Here is a 12,466-nt window from a genome sequence, read left to right as displayed (position 1 = left end):
CCTGTAGTCTCAGCTACTTGGGAGGCTGAGGCAGGAGAATGGCGTGAACCCGGGAGGCGGAGCTTGCAGTGAGCCGAGATCACGCTACTGCACTCCAGCCTGGGAGACACAGCGAGACTCCGTCTCAAAAAAAAAAAAAAAAAAATTAGTCAGGCGTTGCACGCCTGTAGTCCAAGCTACTCAGGAGGCTCAGGCAGGACAATCACTTGAACCCAGGTGGTGGAGGCTGCAGTGAGCTGAGATTGTGCCACTGCACTCCAGCCTGGGGGAGAGGGCGAGACTCTATTTAAAAAAAAAAAAAGTCTGAAAAGAAATGTACTAAAATAATGGTAATGTTATTTTTCTTAGGATAGTGGGATTATTGGTCATTTTCTGCTTTATATAACCCAAGCTTCATCTGTCTTTTAGCAATTCAGTCAACATGCAGACCCAGAACACATACACTCACCTGCTCACACACATACATGACAAGCCACGTCCACACAGATATCTCACTCCTACATACACATCCCTCTCCTGCAGACACATGCTCCCACACATCTCACCACACATATATTACACACACACATATTACACACATCACATACATAACTGCTCACACACACACGCTCACTCTCATTCACACACACTTTCACTCAAATTCAAGGCTAACAGACTGGAAATGATACAGAGCAAATAAAAGGTGATGCCAGGCCGGGCGCTATGGCTCATGCCTGCAATCCCAGCACCTTGGGAAGCTGAGGCCTGAGGAGGGTCGCTAGAGCCTAGGAGTTCAATAATATGCCTGAGCAATATCACTATACTATACATCGTCTCTACAAAAATAATTTTTTTTAATTTTTGTATTTTTAGTAGAGACAGGGTTTCACCATGTTAGCCAGGATGGTCTTGATCTCCTGACCGCGTGATCCACCCGCCTCAATCTCCCAAAGTGCTGGGATTACAGGCGTGAGCCACCGTGCCCAGCCAATTTTTTTAAATTAGCAGAGCATGGTCATGCCTGCCTATGGTCCCAGCTACTCAGGAGGCTAAGATGGGAGGACTGCTTGAGCCCAGGAGGTGGAGGTTGCAGTGAGCTGAGATCTTGCCACTGCACTCCAGACTGGGTGACAGAGTGAGATCCTGTCTCAAAACAAACAAACAAAAAGGTGCAGTCAAATGTCCCTAGGAACTTCCTACTGCCACCAGCGGCGGTGCCGGAATAAAAAAACATAGGGAGATCTGAGCATCCACACTTCCTTCAGCAGCCTATTTCTGCAAGTACTGAAGACAGACAATGCCTACCAAGGTTACTGAAGGACATTCTCTGGAAAGAATCAGTGGCTATTAAAATACAAATGCTTAAGTGACTGTAAAAATAACATGTAAAGTCATAATCCTTAAAAACAAAACAAAATTAAAGTAATCCTTTCTCACAACACTCCTAGAATTTATTTTACAATCTCTGCTTCATGATGGGTGGTAGTAAATACAAAAGCATCAGCCCTCGCAGCATGAAAGGGTCATGTCAATCTCCAGAGATGGTTGAAGCCTTAAAAATCACCTATTCCAACTTCATAGCTAATTTCTGGATGCATCTGACTATAAATTCCTGTTTCAAGAAAATATAACCAGAAAGCTCCACTTGCTCCTTTCATCTGCTGATTCCTGCTAACATAACACTGTGTTACATTACACCACACCTGATCTATCACCAGATGATGTAATTAGATCCAAACACACCATGACATTGCTAAAGAAAGAGGGACACAAAAGCCACCTGTATTATAAACAGGAGCTGCTTCTATTAAAAATTCAGATAATCCATTTAAATAATTTAAAATGCTACCTTCATAAACAGATTACACAGAAGACATTGAATATGATACCTCTGAAAATTTGATAAAAATTAAGATACTTGGCCGGATGCGGTGGCTCATGCCTGTAATCCCAGCACTTTGGGATTACAAAGTGGTGGGTGGATCACCTAAGGTCAAGAGTTCAAGACCAGCCTGGCCAACATGAAGAAACCCCTTCTCTACTAAAATACAAAAAATAGCCAGGTGTGGTGTCAGGCGCCTATAATCCCAGCTACACAGGAAGTTGCATGAAGCAGGAGAATCGCTTGAACCTAGGAGGCAGAGGTTGCAGTGAGCTGAGATCAAACCATTGCACTCCAGCCTGGGCAACAGAGCGAGCAAGACTCTACCTCAAAAAAAAAATAAAATAAAATAAGATAATCCAGTTGTTATCATCAAGGACGGTAATGTGACTGGACTAAGAGTCTCTCATGTGCTCAGTATTTTGAAATCTCAAGGTAGAAAGTACAAAAACTTATGATCTTTATTGCTGTTATCCAGTTTATCTGAACTGTTCCCTAGGGTTTTTTTTAAAAAATCATTAATGTTTTCAAAAGAATCGATATATTTTGGAAATACATACTGAAGCATTTATGGAAGAAATGATATAATGTCAGGAACCCACTTCAAAAATCATCTGGGGGTAGTAAGTGGGTAGTTTACAGATGAACCAAGCCTGCTGAAACTGAGGAATGGCTACAGGGTTACATAACATGAAAATCAACCTTTCTTTACCCTGTAAATTATCTGCTGCCGAACAGTAACTTAGCTTGAAGAAATCAAGAGCTCTCCTCCATCCCAGGAACCTGGTCCAAGTCCAGGCACTCAGATCATACCCAACATTGCTTCTTCCTCAGCCATCCAGAAGAACAGACAGAAGGAGTAATACCACAGGAGATCCCTTCCACTTTCCCATCCTCATCAAACCCCAAGTCATCCAGTCCTTGCCCCCAACCTTCGAATTCCTCCAAGAGCTGTCAGAGTGAAGAATTTTGTCTCACTTGTACTTTGTGATGACAAGAAAGCTCACCCCAAATAGCAACCCGAAGTTTTTCCCATTGTGATCATTAAGGGAGGTTATGACAAAAGCTGTTTCTCAAATAAAAATAATTGTATGAAAGTCAAAAAGTTATTATCACAATAGGGATATTGTGAGCCACCACATTTAAGAAGAGGCATCTAAGGTCTAAGAGCCAAAAGATCTAGTTCTACCCCTGTGAGGCCTTGGGAGAGCTACATTAACCTTTCTGAGTTTCTGGTTTCTTACCTGCAAAGTGGGGATGAATCATGCTTGCCTACCATCTCAGAGAACTGTGGTATAATCCAGTGGAAACATACCTGAGCCTCACAGAAGCTCTCTATCAAAGCTGGGTTATGGTAACAAGGAGCAAAGGTGGTACTCTCCTGCCTTCTTTGCTGTACTAAAGCAAGAGTATGTTTGAGAGAAGACACAGTGCACTAGCCAACAGCAACCAAGGGAGCTCAAGGTGCTCTCCAGGTCAGAGGCAAGAAGGAAACACAGCAAAACACCTAGACCAGCAACCACCACCCACACTGACGATACCGGAAAGTATCAGTCACATATTTTACTGCCCATTAGAGTAGGTGGAAAACTATCCTGACAATATCCCAACTGGAGCTAAGCACGTGAGCAGTGCAGGCTGCCCCACAGGCACCTGTCTGTATACCTTCTTAGTGTGAACTCAGTAAGGAACCCTGATTTATCAGGCCCCTGTTTTTTCTTTTTTTTTTTTGTTTTTTTTTTTGAGATGCAAGTCTCGCTCTCGCCCAGGCTGGAGGGCAGTGGCACAATCTCAGCTCACTGCAAGCTCCGCCTCCTGGGCTCAGGCCATTCTCCTGCCTCAGCCTCCCAAATAGCAGGGACTACAGGTGCCTACCACCACACCGGCTAATTTTTTTTTTTTTTTTTTTTTTTTTTTTTTTTTTTTTTGAGACGGAGTCTCGCTCTGTCGCCCAGGCTGGAGTGCAGTGGCCGGATCTCAGCTCACTGCAAGCTCCGCCTCCCGGGTTCACGCCATTCTCCTGCCTCAGCCTCCCGAGTAGCTGGGACTACAGGCGCCCGCCACCTCGCCCGGGTAGTTTTTTGTATTTTTTAGTAGAGACGGGGTTTCACCGTGTTAGCCAGGATGGTCTCGATCTCCTGACCTTGTGATCCACCCGTCTCGGCCTCCCAAAGTGCTGGGATTACAGGCTTGAGCCACCGCGCCCGGCCTATTTTTTTTTTTGTATTTTTTAGTAGAGACGGGGTTTCACCATGTTAGCCAGGATGGTCTCGATCTCCTGACCTCGTGATCCGCCCGCCTCGGCCTCCCAAAGTGCTGGGATTACAGGCGTGAGCCACCGCGCCTGGCCATCAAGGTTCTTAATGTTATGACTGACACCCTAAATAGCAGTGTGCCAATTTTACCTCTTTTCTTACAGACCTTTGGCTTAAACATGCATATGTACTTGAACACCCACTTACCAGATGCCTGCATGTGTGAGAAGTCAACAAAATACAAAAAATTGACAGATGCACCTTAGGCATTTCCTACAAAGTAAACTATTTAAAAGTGAGCGCTGGTATTATTTGATGTCCACCGGGTTATTGGCAGAACACACACTGCCCTGCTGTTATCTCCACTTAAACTTATTAAGTGCTGAGGTAGATAGGAATGACTGCATCTTCCGGCCCACCTTCCCCCCAGGAGCAGGCGCCCTGAGGACCGCGTGGACCCCTGCCACACTGTATTGTGCGCAGTGCCTGTCCACGCATTTCACCTCTCCTGCTAGAGTGGAGGTGGCCCTAATGGAGTTCTGCTAGACTTCTGTATTTGCCAACAAGCTCAGAGGCTCATTCCCTTCCTCCCCAAAGGCACCAAAGTAAAAATTCTTAATTCCAGGACCTTCTACAAGCATCGACTGTCTCCCAAACAATAAAAGATGAAATCTAAGTAGAAAAGATGTCAACCACGCACAGTAAAGTAATTGTGCTCAAAATAGGTATCTATCAGTAGGATCTCAAGGTGTCTGGGCAGCCTGGCCTCTGCGGCTCGAACTTGGGTAAATTCAGCCAAGCAGTATCTGGGCCCTCGGGCGAGGGAATCGCGGGGAACTTTTTCATTCAGGGGCACGTCGATCAGGCACCCTGGGGGGGTGTCCCCAGGCCAGGAGCTGACCTCTGTAAGATCCAGCTGACGGGGCGATGGGGGGATGGGAAAAAACTGACTCCCCAGAATAGAACCTCCTTTTAAGAAGGGAATAGGGACTCCAGTGAAATTCAACCAGAAAACCAGGGCCGAAGTGGTGAATAAGCAGCAAAAGCAGGACTCGCAGGTCTTGACAATGCCTTTCCCGACTCCATGGGCCGCGTCGACCGGTCCCACATCAACCCCGCAGGCCAGACGCGCACCTGCCCGGTTCCCACGCCCCGGCCCGGGCCGCTCCATACCTGCTCTGCCCCGTAGACCGTGGCAAACTGGACGAAGTCCTCGATGCGGACGAAACCGTCCCCATCCCCGTCCAGGGCATCGAACACGGCTCGGAGGCGGGGGCCGTCCTCCTGACTCCCCGCGGGCTCGCTCGGAAGGGGGTGGGTCTGGCTGAGATCCGAGGGCTGCGGCGGGGACCCGGGACCCTCATCCAGCGCCAGCTCGCCCGCCGTGGGCGCGGGGAAGGGAGAGAAGAGGTCGACCTCGCCCCGCGCTCGGTGGCTGCTGCTGGACCCCTGCAAGCGGTAAGGCGCGCTCTGCGGGCAGCCCAGGGGGCCACACTCCTCGGGCTTCTCAGTCCAGGAGAACAACGGGTCGAGTTCTGGAAGCGGCGCCTCGGAGCGGGGCCCTGGGCCCGGGGCTTCCGGGCTCTCGAGCTGCCCCAGCGGGCCGGAGCGTGGCGGCGGGGCGGGCGCCCCGGGGTCCCCCGGGCCTCCCTCCAGCCCCGGGGCCGGCCCGGCGCTCCAGCGCGCCCCGCCATCCGCAGCGGCTCCGGGCGCAGGCTCATCCAGGCCCGGGGGCTCCGGATCGGAGCCGGCGGCGAGCGCTCCGAGGCGTAGCTCCGCAGGGCCCGGCGCCGGCTGCGTCGCCCCCGGCCCGTCCGGCCCGCCCGGCTCCGGGTCGGGCCCCGGCGGCTCCGAGCCCGGGGGCGAGGCCGGCGGGGCCGACGCCATGCTCCTCAGAGGCTAGTGGTGCGGAGGGCGCGGGCGGCAGACAAAGGCGCTCAGGGCGCGGCGACGGGCGCGGGCATCCCCTCGGCGGCGCGGGCGGGCGCGCGCGGGGCGCCCGGGCTGCTGGGGCTGGCGCTCGGGCCCTGCTCCGTCCTCGCCCATCTTCGCGCCGCGCCTCAGCTGCCCTCGGCCCGGCGGCGAGGCGGGCGCAGGCCCATGGCGGCGGGGCGGCCTAGGAAGGGCGGCGAGGGGCCGGGCGGCGGGCGACAGCGGACGGGGACCGAGGACACCGGAGGCCGCGCAGCCTGTGAAGCAGGATGAGGAGACTAAGGGGGCTGAGGCTCCTGAGGTACCCGGAGAACTAACGCCGCCGCCGCTGCCCCGGCCCCGCCCTCCGTCGGGCTTGACGTCAGCACGTCCCGGCGGTGCCCCAGCCCCTCGCCGGCTTCCTATAAAGGCAGGCGCCGGGAGTGTCGCGGCAGTGCGGCGGCTGCGGGGGGTGTTCCGCTGTCTTGTATGCCTCGTCTCGCCGGAGCTGGGGTCTCGAGCTTCAGGCGCCGGACGCCGGGGTGCTCCAAGGCTGCGAGTGGAGGCGTGGCGTGACGTGACGTCCCTGGCAAGGGGCGCGCGGAGTCAAACCTTACTTAGAACGGTTCCCGACGTACAGCTACTAGCGGGCGCAACCGAGACCGCGACCCACGCATGGTGCGGACGAGTAAACGGCACCGCGCGGCGAGCGAGAGACGCACAGGGACATAGCCCCCTGGGAGCTGAGCCCTTCCGGGGTAAAGCGTTCTCACGTTGATGAGACCAGGAGGCGGCGCACTCCTGGCTCCGCGGCCCAGGGGTCGCAGGTGCCTCAGGGGTTGCGAGGCGCAGACGCTGCAGAGGGCGAGGCCCAACCCAGGCCCCGCGCTGACCCGGCGGACGCAGGGTCTGACACGGAGTGCGGAGGGGCCGCAGACACGCAGTCCATGTCCCTCGAAACCAGAGGCACGCGCGGCCACGCGCTAGGCCTTTGCCTTAAGCCTGTGACCAAGGTCTCCAAGACGCCCAGCGTTGGGACGGGCGCGGTGGCCCACGCCCAAGCAGGAGGATCGCTTGCGCCCAAGAGTTCGAGACCAACCTGGGCACCAAAGCGAGACCTCGTCTTTACAAGAAAATAAGACTAAAGAAGACACCCAGCGTTAATCGCCCGTCTGCAGCCAGCCTCACGAGCCCCGTGGCCGCGTTTGACAACTGACCTCTGTGTCTAGGTGTCCCTGTCCTCAGAGGGACACAGAACCTCAGACAGGACCACAGCCTGGCGGCAGGCATGACGGTGGGACAGACTAGTTAGGAGCAGGTGAGGCACTAAATTTAGCCTGTCGTGATTTGTATCAGGGAAATGATGAACTTGTATTTTTACACACCTTGGGCACCAACACAAGATACGGTTTCGTAAGCAGCTTTGGCAAAAATCAAAGGAACGGAACCTCTGCTTCCAAGTGTACGGTCAGGAGCAGCGTATTAATTGAGTGAGTCATCTCCCGTGGCAAAATCTCAGGGGACATGGGACCAGACTTTGTGAGGCTGGCATTGGGAAAAGGAAGGTGAGAGGTCCCCCTCCCCAAACTATATTCTCATTTTCTTGTAAGAGCTATATGTGTTCATGAGGAAGATACTGCATTCAAAGAACGAAATCACCTCCAGCTTTGGCAAGAATTCAAGTTTGGGCTGATGCCTTTGGCCAGATAAAATTTTCAGAAGCAGTGATAGTGATGTGTCAACCTTTCTAAATAGGGGTGTTAGTGTGGGTGAGGCAGAGACAGCAGGCTGCCTCTGCTTTTATGTGCCGGCGCTGCCAGAGGCAGAAGGCTGGCTTTCTGAGAGCAGGGGCGCGCACGCTCTGTCTGTGCCAGGGCTGGAAAACGTCCATTGCGTGCCCGGCTGGTGTCTTCCATGGAACCACAGCCTGGAAGCCTGCACCTCCCTGCCTGGACCAGTTAGAAGCTGTTCATGAAAAACTAAAGAGACAAGTTCCCATCTATCCGTCTGCTGTTCAGACCTACTATCTGTGCCCCTTGGTAGGCTGTGAGCTGTGGCAGTTCCCTTTTTTTTTTTTTCAGACAGGGTTTTGCCCTGTTGCCCAGGCTGCAGTGCAGTGGTGCGACCATAACTGACGGCAGCCTCAACCTCCTAGGCTCAAGAGATCTTCCCACCTTAGGCCAGGGGCAGTGGCTCACACCTGTAATCCCAGCACTCTGGGAGACTGAGGCAGGCAGATCACGAGATCAGAAGACAGAAATGGTGAAACCCCATCGCTACTAAAAATACAAAAAAAAAAAAATAGAAATTAGCCACCACCTGCCACCACCCCTGGCTAATTTTTTTTTTTTTTTTTTTTTTTGTTGAGATGGAGTCTCACTCTATCACCCAGGCGGGAGTACAGTGGCGCGATCTCGGCTCACTGCAACCTCCGTCTCCCGGGTTCAAGTGATTCTCCTGCCTCAGCCTCCTGTATAGCTGGGATTACAGGCGTGTGCCACCAAGGCCGACTAATTTTTTGTATTTTTCATAGCGACAGGGTTTCACCGTGTTGGTCAAGCTGGTCTTAAACTCCTGACCTCAAGTGATCTGCCCTGGCCTCAACATGCGTTTTGGAGGGTATAAATATTCAAACCATAGCCACCATCTTCTCTGTTGTCACGTGTTAGAGAAAGATTGTCTCTTCTGGGCCGGGCGTGGTGGCTCATGCCTGTAATTCCAGCACTTTGGGAGGCCGAGGCGGGTGGATCATGAGGTCAGGAGTTCAAGACCAGCCTGGCCAAGATGCTGAAACCCTGTCTCTACTAAAAATACAAAATTTAGGCTGGTCGCGGTTGCTCACGTCTATAATCCCAGCACTTTGGGAGGCCAAGGCGGGCGGATCACGAGGTCAAGAGATTCAGAACATCCTGGCAAACATGGTGAAACTCCGTCTCTACTAAAAATACAAAAGCCGGGCGCGGTGGCTCAAGCATGTAATCCCAGCACTTTGGGAGGCCGAGACGGGCGGATCACGAGGTCAGGAGATCGAGACCATCCTGGCTAACACAGTGAAACCCCGTCTCTACTAAAAATACAAAAAAAAACTTAGCCGGGCGAGGTGGCAGGCGCCTGTAGTCCCAGCTACTCGGGAGGCTGAGGCAGGAGAATGGCGTGAACCCGGGAGGCGGAGCTTGCAGTGAGCTGAGATCCGGCCACTGCACTCCAGCCTGGGTGACAGAGCGAGACTCCGTCTCAAAAAAAAAATAAAAATAAAAATAAAAATACAAAAATTAGCTGGGTGTGGTGGCACATGCCTGTAGTTCCAGCTACTCAGGAGCCTGAGGGAGGAGAATCACTTGAACCTGGGAGACAGAGGTTGCAGTGAGACAAGATTGCACCACTGCACTCCAGCCTGGCGACAGAGCGAGACTCCATCTAAAAAATTTATGTATATATTAGCTGGGTATGGTGGCCGGCGCCTGTAATCCCAGCTACTCGGGAGGCTGAGGCAGATAATTGCTTGAACACAGGAGGTGAAGGTTGCAGTGAGTCGAGATCACAGCACTGCACTCCAGCATGGCCGACAGAGTAAGACTGTGTCTCAGAAAAAAAAATTAGGTGGGGGCGGTGGCGGGTGCCTGTAATCCCAGCTACTAAGGAGGGTGAGCAGGGAAATCACTGGAGCCGGGAGGCAGAAGTTGCAGTGAGCTGAGATCAAGCCACTGCACTCCAGCCTGGGCAACAGAGCGAGACTGTCTCAAAAAAAGAAAAAAGGCAGGCATGGTGGCTTATGCCTGTAATCCCAACATTTTGGGAGGCTGAGGCGGGTGGATAACCTGAGGTCAGGAGTTCGAGACTAGCCTGGCCAACATGGTGAAACCCCGTCTCCACTAAAAATACAGAAACTAGGCCGGGCGCGGTAGCTCATGCTTGTAATCCCAGCACTTTGGGAGGCCGAGGCGGGTGGATCACGAGGTCAGGAGATCAAGACCATCCTGGCTAACACGATGAAACCCTGTCTCTACTAAAAATACAAAAACTTAGCCAGGCGTGGTGGCAGGCGCCTATAATCTCAGCTACTCAGGAGGCTGAGGCAGGAGAATGGTGTGAACCCGGGAGACAGTGCTTGCAGTGAGCCGAGACTGCGCCACTGCACTCCAGCCTGGGCAACATAGCGAGACTCCATCTCAAAAAAAAAAAAATAAACCAAAACAAAAACTGAGTGTGGTGGCGTGTCCTGTAATCCCAGCTACTCGAGAGGCTGAGGCAGGAGAATCACTTGAACCCGGGAGGTGGAGGTTGCAGTGAGCTGAGAACACACCACTACACTCCAGCCTGGGCAACAAGAGGGAAATTCCATCTCAAGAAAAAAAAAAAAAAAGGCTGGGTGTGGTGGCTCATGCCTATAATCCCAGCACTCTGGGAGGCCGAGGCGGGTGGATCACCTGAGGTCAGGAGTTCAAGACCAGCCTGGCCATGGTGAAACCCTATCTCTACTAAAAATACAAAAAATTAGCCGGGCGTGGTGGTGCACACTTGTAATCCCAGCTACTTGGGAGGCTGAGGCAAGAGAATCGCTAGAACACGGGAGGCAGAGGTTGCAGTGAACCAAGATCATATCACTACACTCCAGCCTGGGCAGCAACAGTGAAACTCCATCTCAAAAAAAAAAAAAGAGGCTGGGCGCGGTGGCTCAAGCCTGTAATCCCAGCACTTTGGGAGGCCGAGACGGGCGGATCATGAGGTCAGGAGATCGAGACCATCCTGGCTAACACGGTGAAACCCCATCTCTACTAAAAAATACAAAAAACTAGCCGGGCAAGGTGGCCGGCGTCTGTAGTCCCAGCTACTCGGGAGGCTGAGGCAGGAGAATGACGTAAACCCGGGAGGCGGAGCTTGCAGTGAGCTGAGATCCGGCCACTGCACTCCAGCCTGGGCGACAGAGCGAGACTCCCATCTCAAAAAAAAAAAAAAAAAAAGACTGTCTCTTCTCATAAGGGCACTGTTCGCATATCATGGGGGCCCCACCTTGCTCACCGCATCTAACCCTAATTATTATTATTATTATTTTTGAGACAGAGTCTCGCTCTGTCACCCAGGCTGGAGTGCAGTGGCATGATCTCGGCTCACCGCAAGCTCCACCTCCCGGGTTCAAGCCATTCTCCTGCTTCAGCCTCCTGAGTACCTGGGACTACAGGCGCCCGCCACCATGCCCAGTTGATTTTTTGTATTTTTAGTAGAGATGGGGTTTCACCATGTTGGCCAGAATGGTCTCAATCTCCTGACCTTGTGATCCACCTGCCTTGGCCTCCCAAAGTACTGGGATTACAAGCGTGAGCCACCACGCCCGGCCCTAACCCTAAATTATTATGCCTTCCAAAGACCTCATCTCCAAATACCATCCATTGGCATTAGGACTCCAATATATAAATGTTGGGGTAGCAACTAGGAAAAGAGATAGTTAGAAAGGATTTAACAGACAAAATATTCATTTCTAGAATACACAAAAGAATTTCTCAAAAAACAGTAAAAGAACAGCAACCCGGTAGAAAAACGAGGAAAGAATATTAATAAGCAGCTCCAGAAGAGGAAATTCAAGTGGCCGGTAAACACATAAAAAAGATCCTCATCCTCACAGGTAACCAGGAAAATGTGTGAAAATAGCCCTGGATACCAATCAGAGTAAGTCTGAGGACACCAGCGAGTGGGAATTTGGCGCTACGCATGCAGCTAGAGGTCGGAGTACTCCAGTGTGGGATCCGCCTTCCGGTGCCTGTCAGAGAAACTGCACATGTTCCCAGGGCGATGGAAAGACTTGTTTCCCTCAGGTGTTTGTATTTCTCTGGAAGAAGAACCGAACGGCTTCAGTGGAGCCTGTTGTCTGTTGTGAAGTGTAGCAGTTTAAGTGAGTACACCACATCTGCACAACTGACACGGCAGACTTCTAGACAAGCTGGGTGAAAAAGCAACTTACAGAATAATACATGCTATATCATATATTTTTTATTTTTATTTTTTAGACAGAGTTTTGTTCTTGTTGCCCAGGCTGGAGTGCAATGGCACGGTTTCGGCTCACGGCAACCTCTATATCCTGGTTCAAGCGATTCTCCTGCCTCAGCCTCCCAAGTAGCTGGGATTACAGGTGCCCGCCACCGCACCTGGCTAATTTTTCTATTTTTTAGTAGAGACGGGGTTGCACCATCTTGGCCAGGCTGATCTGGAACTCCTGACCTCAGGTGATCCTCCCACCTCAGCCTCCCAAAGTGCTGGAATCACAGGCGTGAGCCAACATGCCCAGCCAATTTTTGTTAAGTTTAAAAACACATAATCAATGACCTATCTTGTTTTCAAATGCTTTCATTTGTAGTAAAAATACCAAAACATACTTGAGAATTATATTGAGGCCAGTGCGGTGGCTCACGCCTGTAATCCCAGCACTTTGGGAGGCCCAGTGGGG

General features: G+C 52.0%; 1 protein-coding gene across 2 annotated transcripts in view; it reads right to left on the bottom strand.

The window, feature by feature from the left end:
* Positions 1-6,077, bottom strand: part of LOC105485913 (RAB11 family interacting protein 3) — a 99,139-nt gene extending 93,062 nt beyond the window's left edge. The window contains exon 1 of one of the 2 annotated variants that reach the window (XM_071083776.1): positions 5,290-6,077. In XM_071083776.1, the coding sequence (XP_070939877.1) occupies positions 5,290-6,003 (714 nt within the window). In that variant the 5' untranslated portion in view covers positions 6,004-6,077. The remainder of the gene's footprint in view (positions 1-5,289) is intronic. The other variant, XM_011748528.3, reaches the window with a different exon arrangement.
* Between the last annotated feature and the right edge of the window lie 6,389 nt (positions 6,078-12,466).

The sequence above is a fragment of the Macaca nemestrina genome, chromosome 18 (genome assembly GCF_043159975.1).
Source record: "Macaca nemestrina isolate mMacNem1 chromosome 18, mMacNem.hap1, whole genome shotgun sequence".
Taxonomy (NCBI): domain Eukaryota; kingdom Metazoa; phylum Chordata; class Mammalia; order Primates; family Cercopithecidae; genus Macaca; species Macaca nemestrina.
Note: the sequence above shows the minus strand (reverse complement) of the source record. Positions and strands in the feature narration are given on the sequence as shown.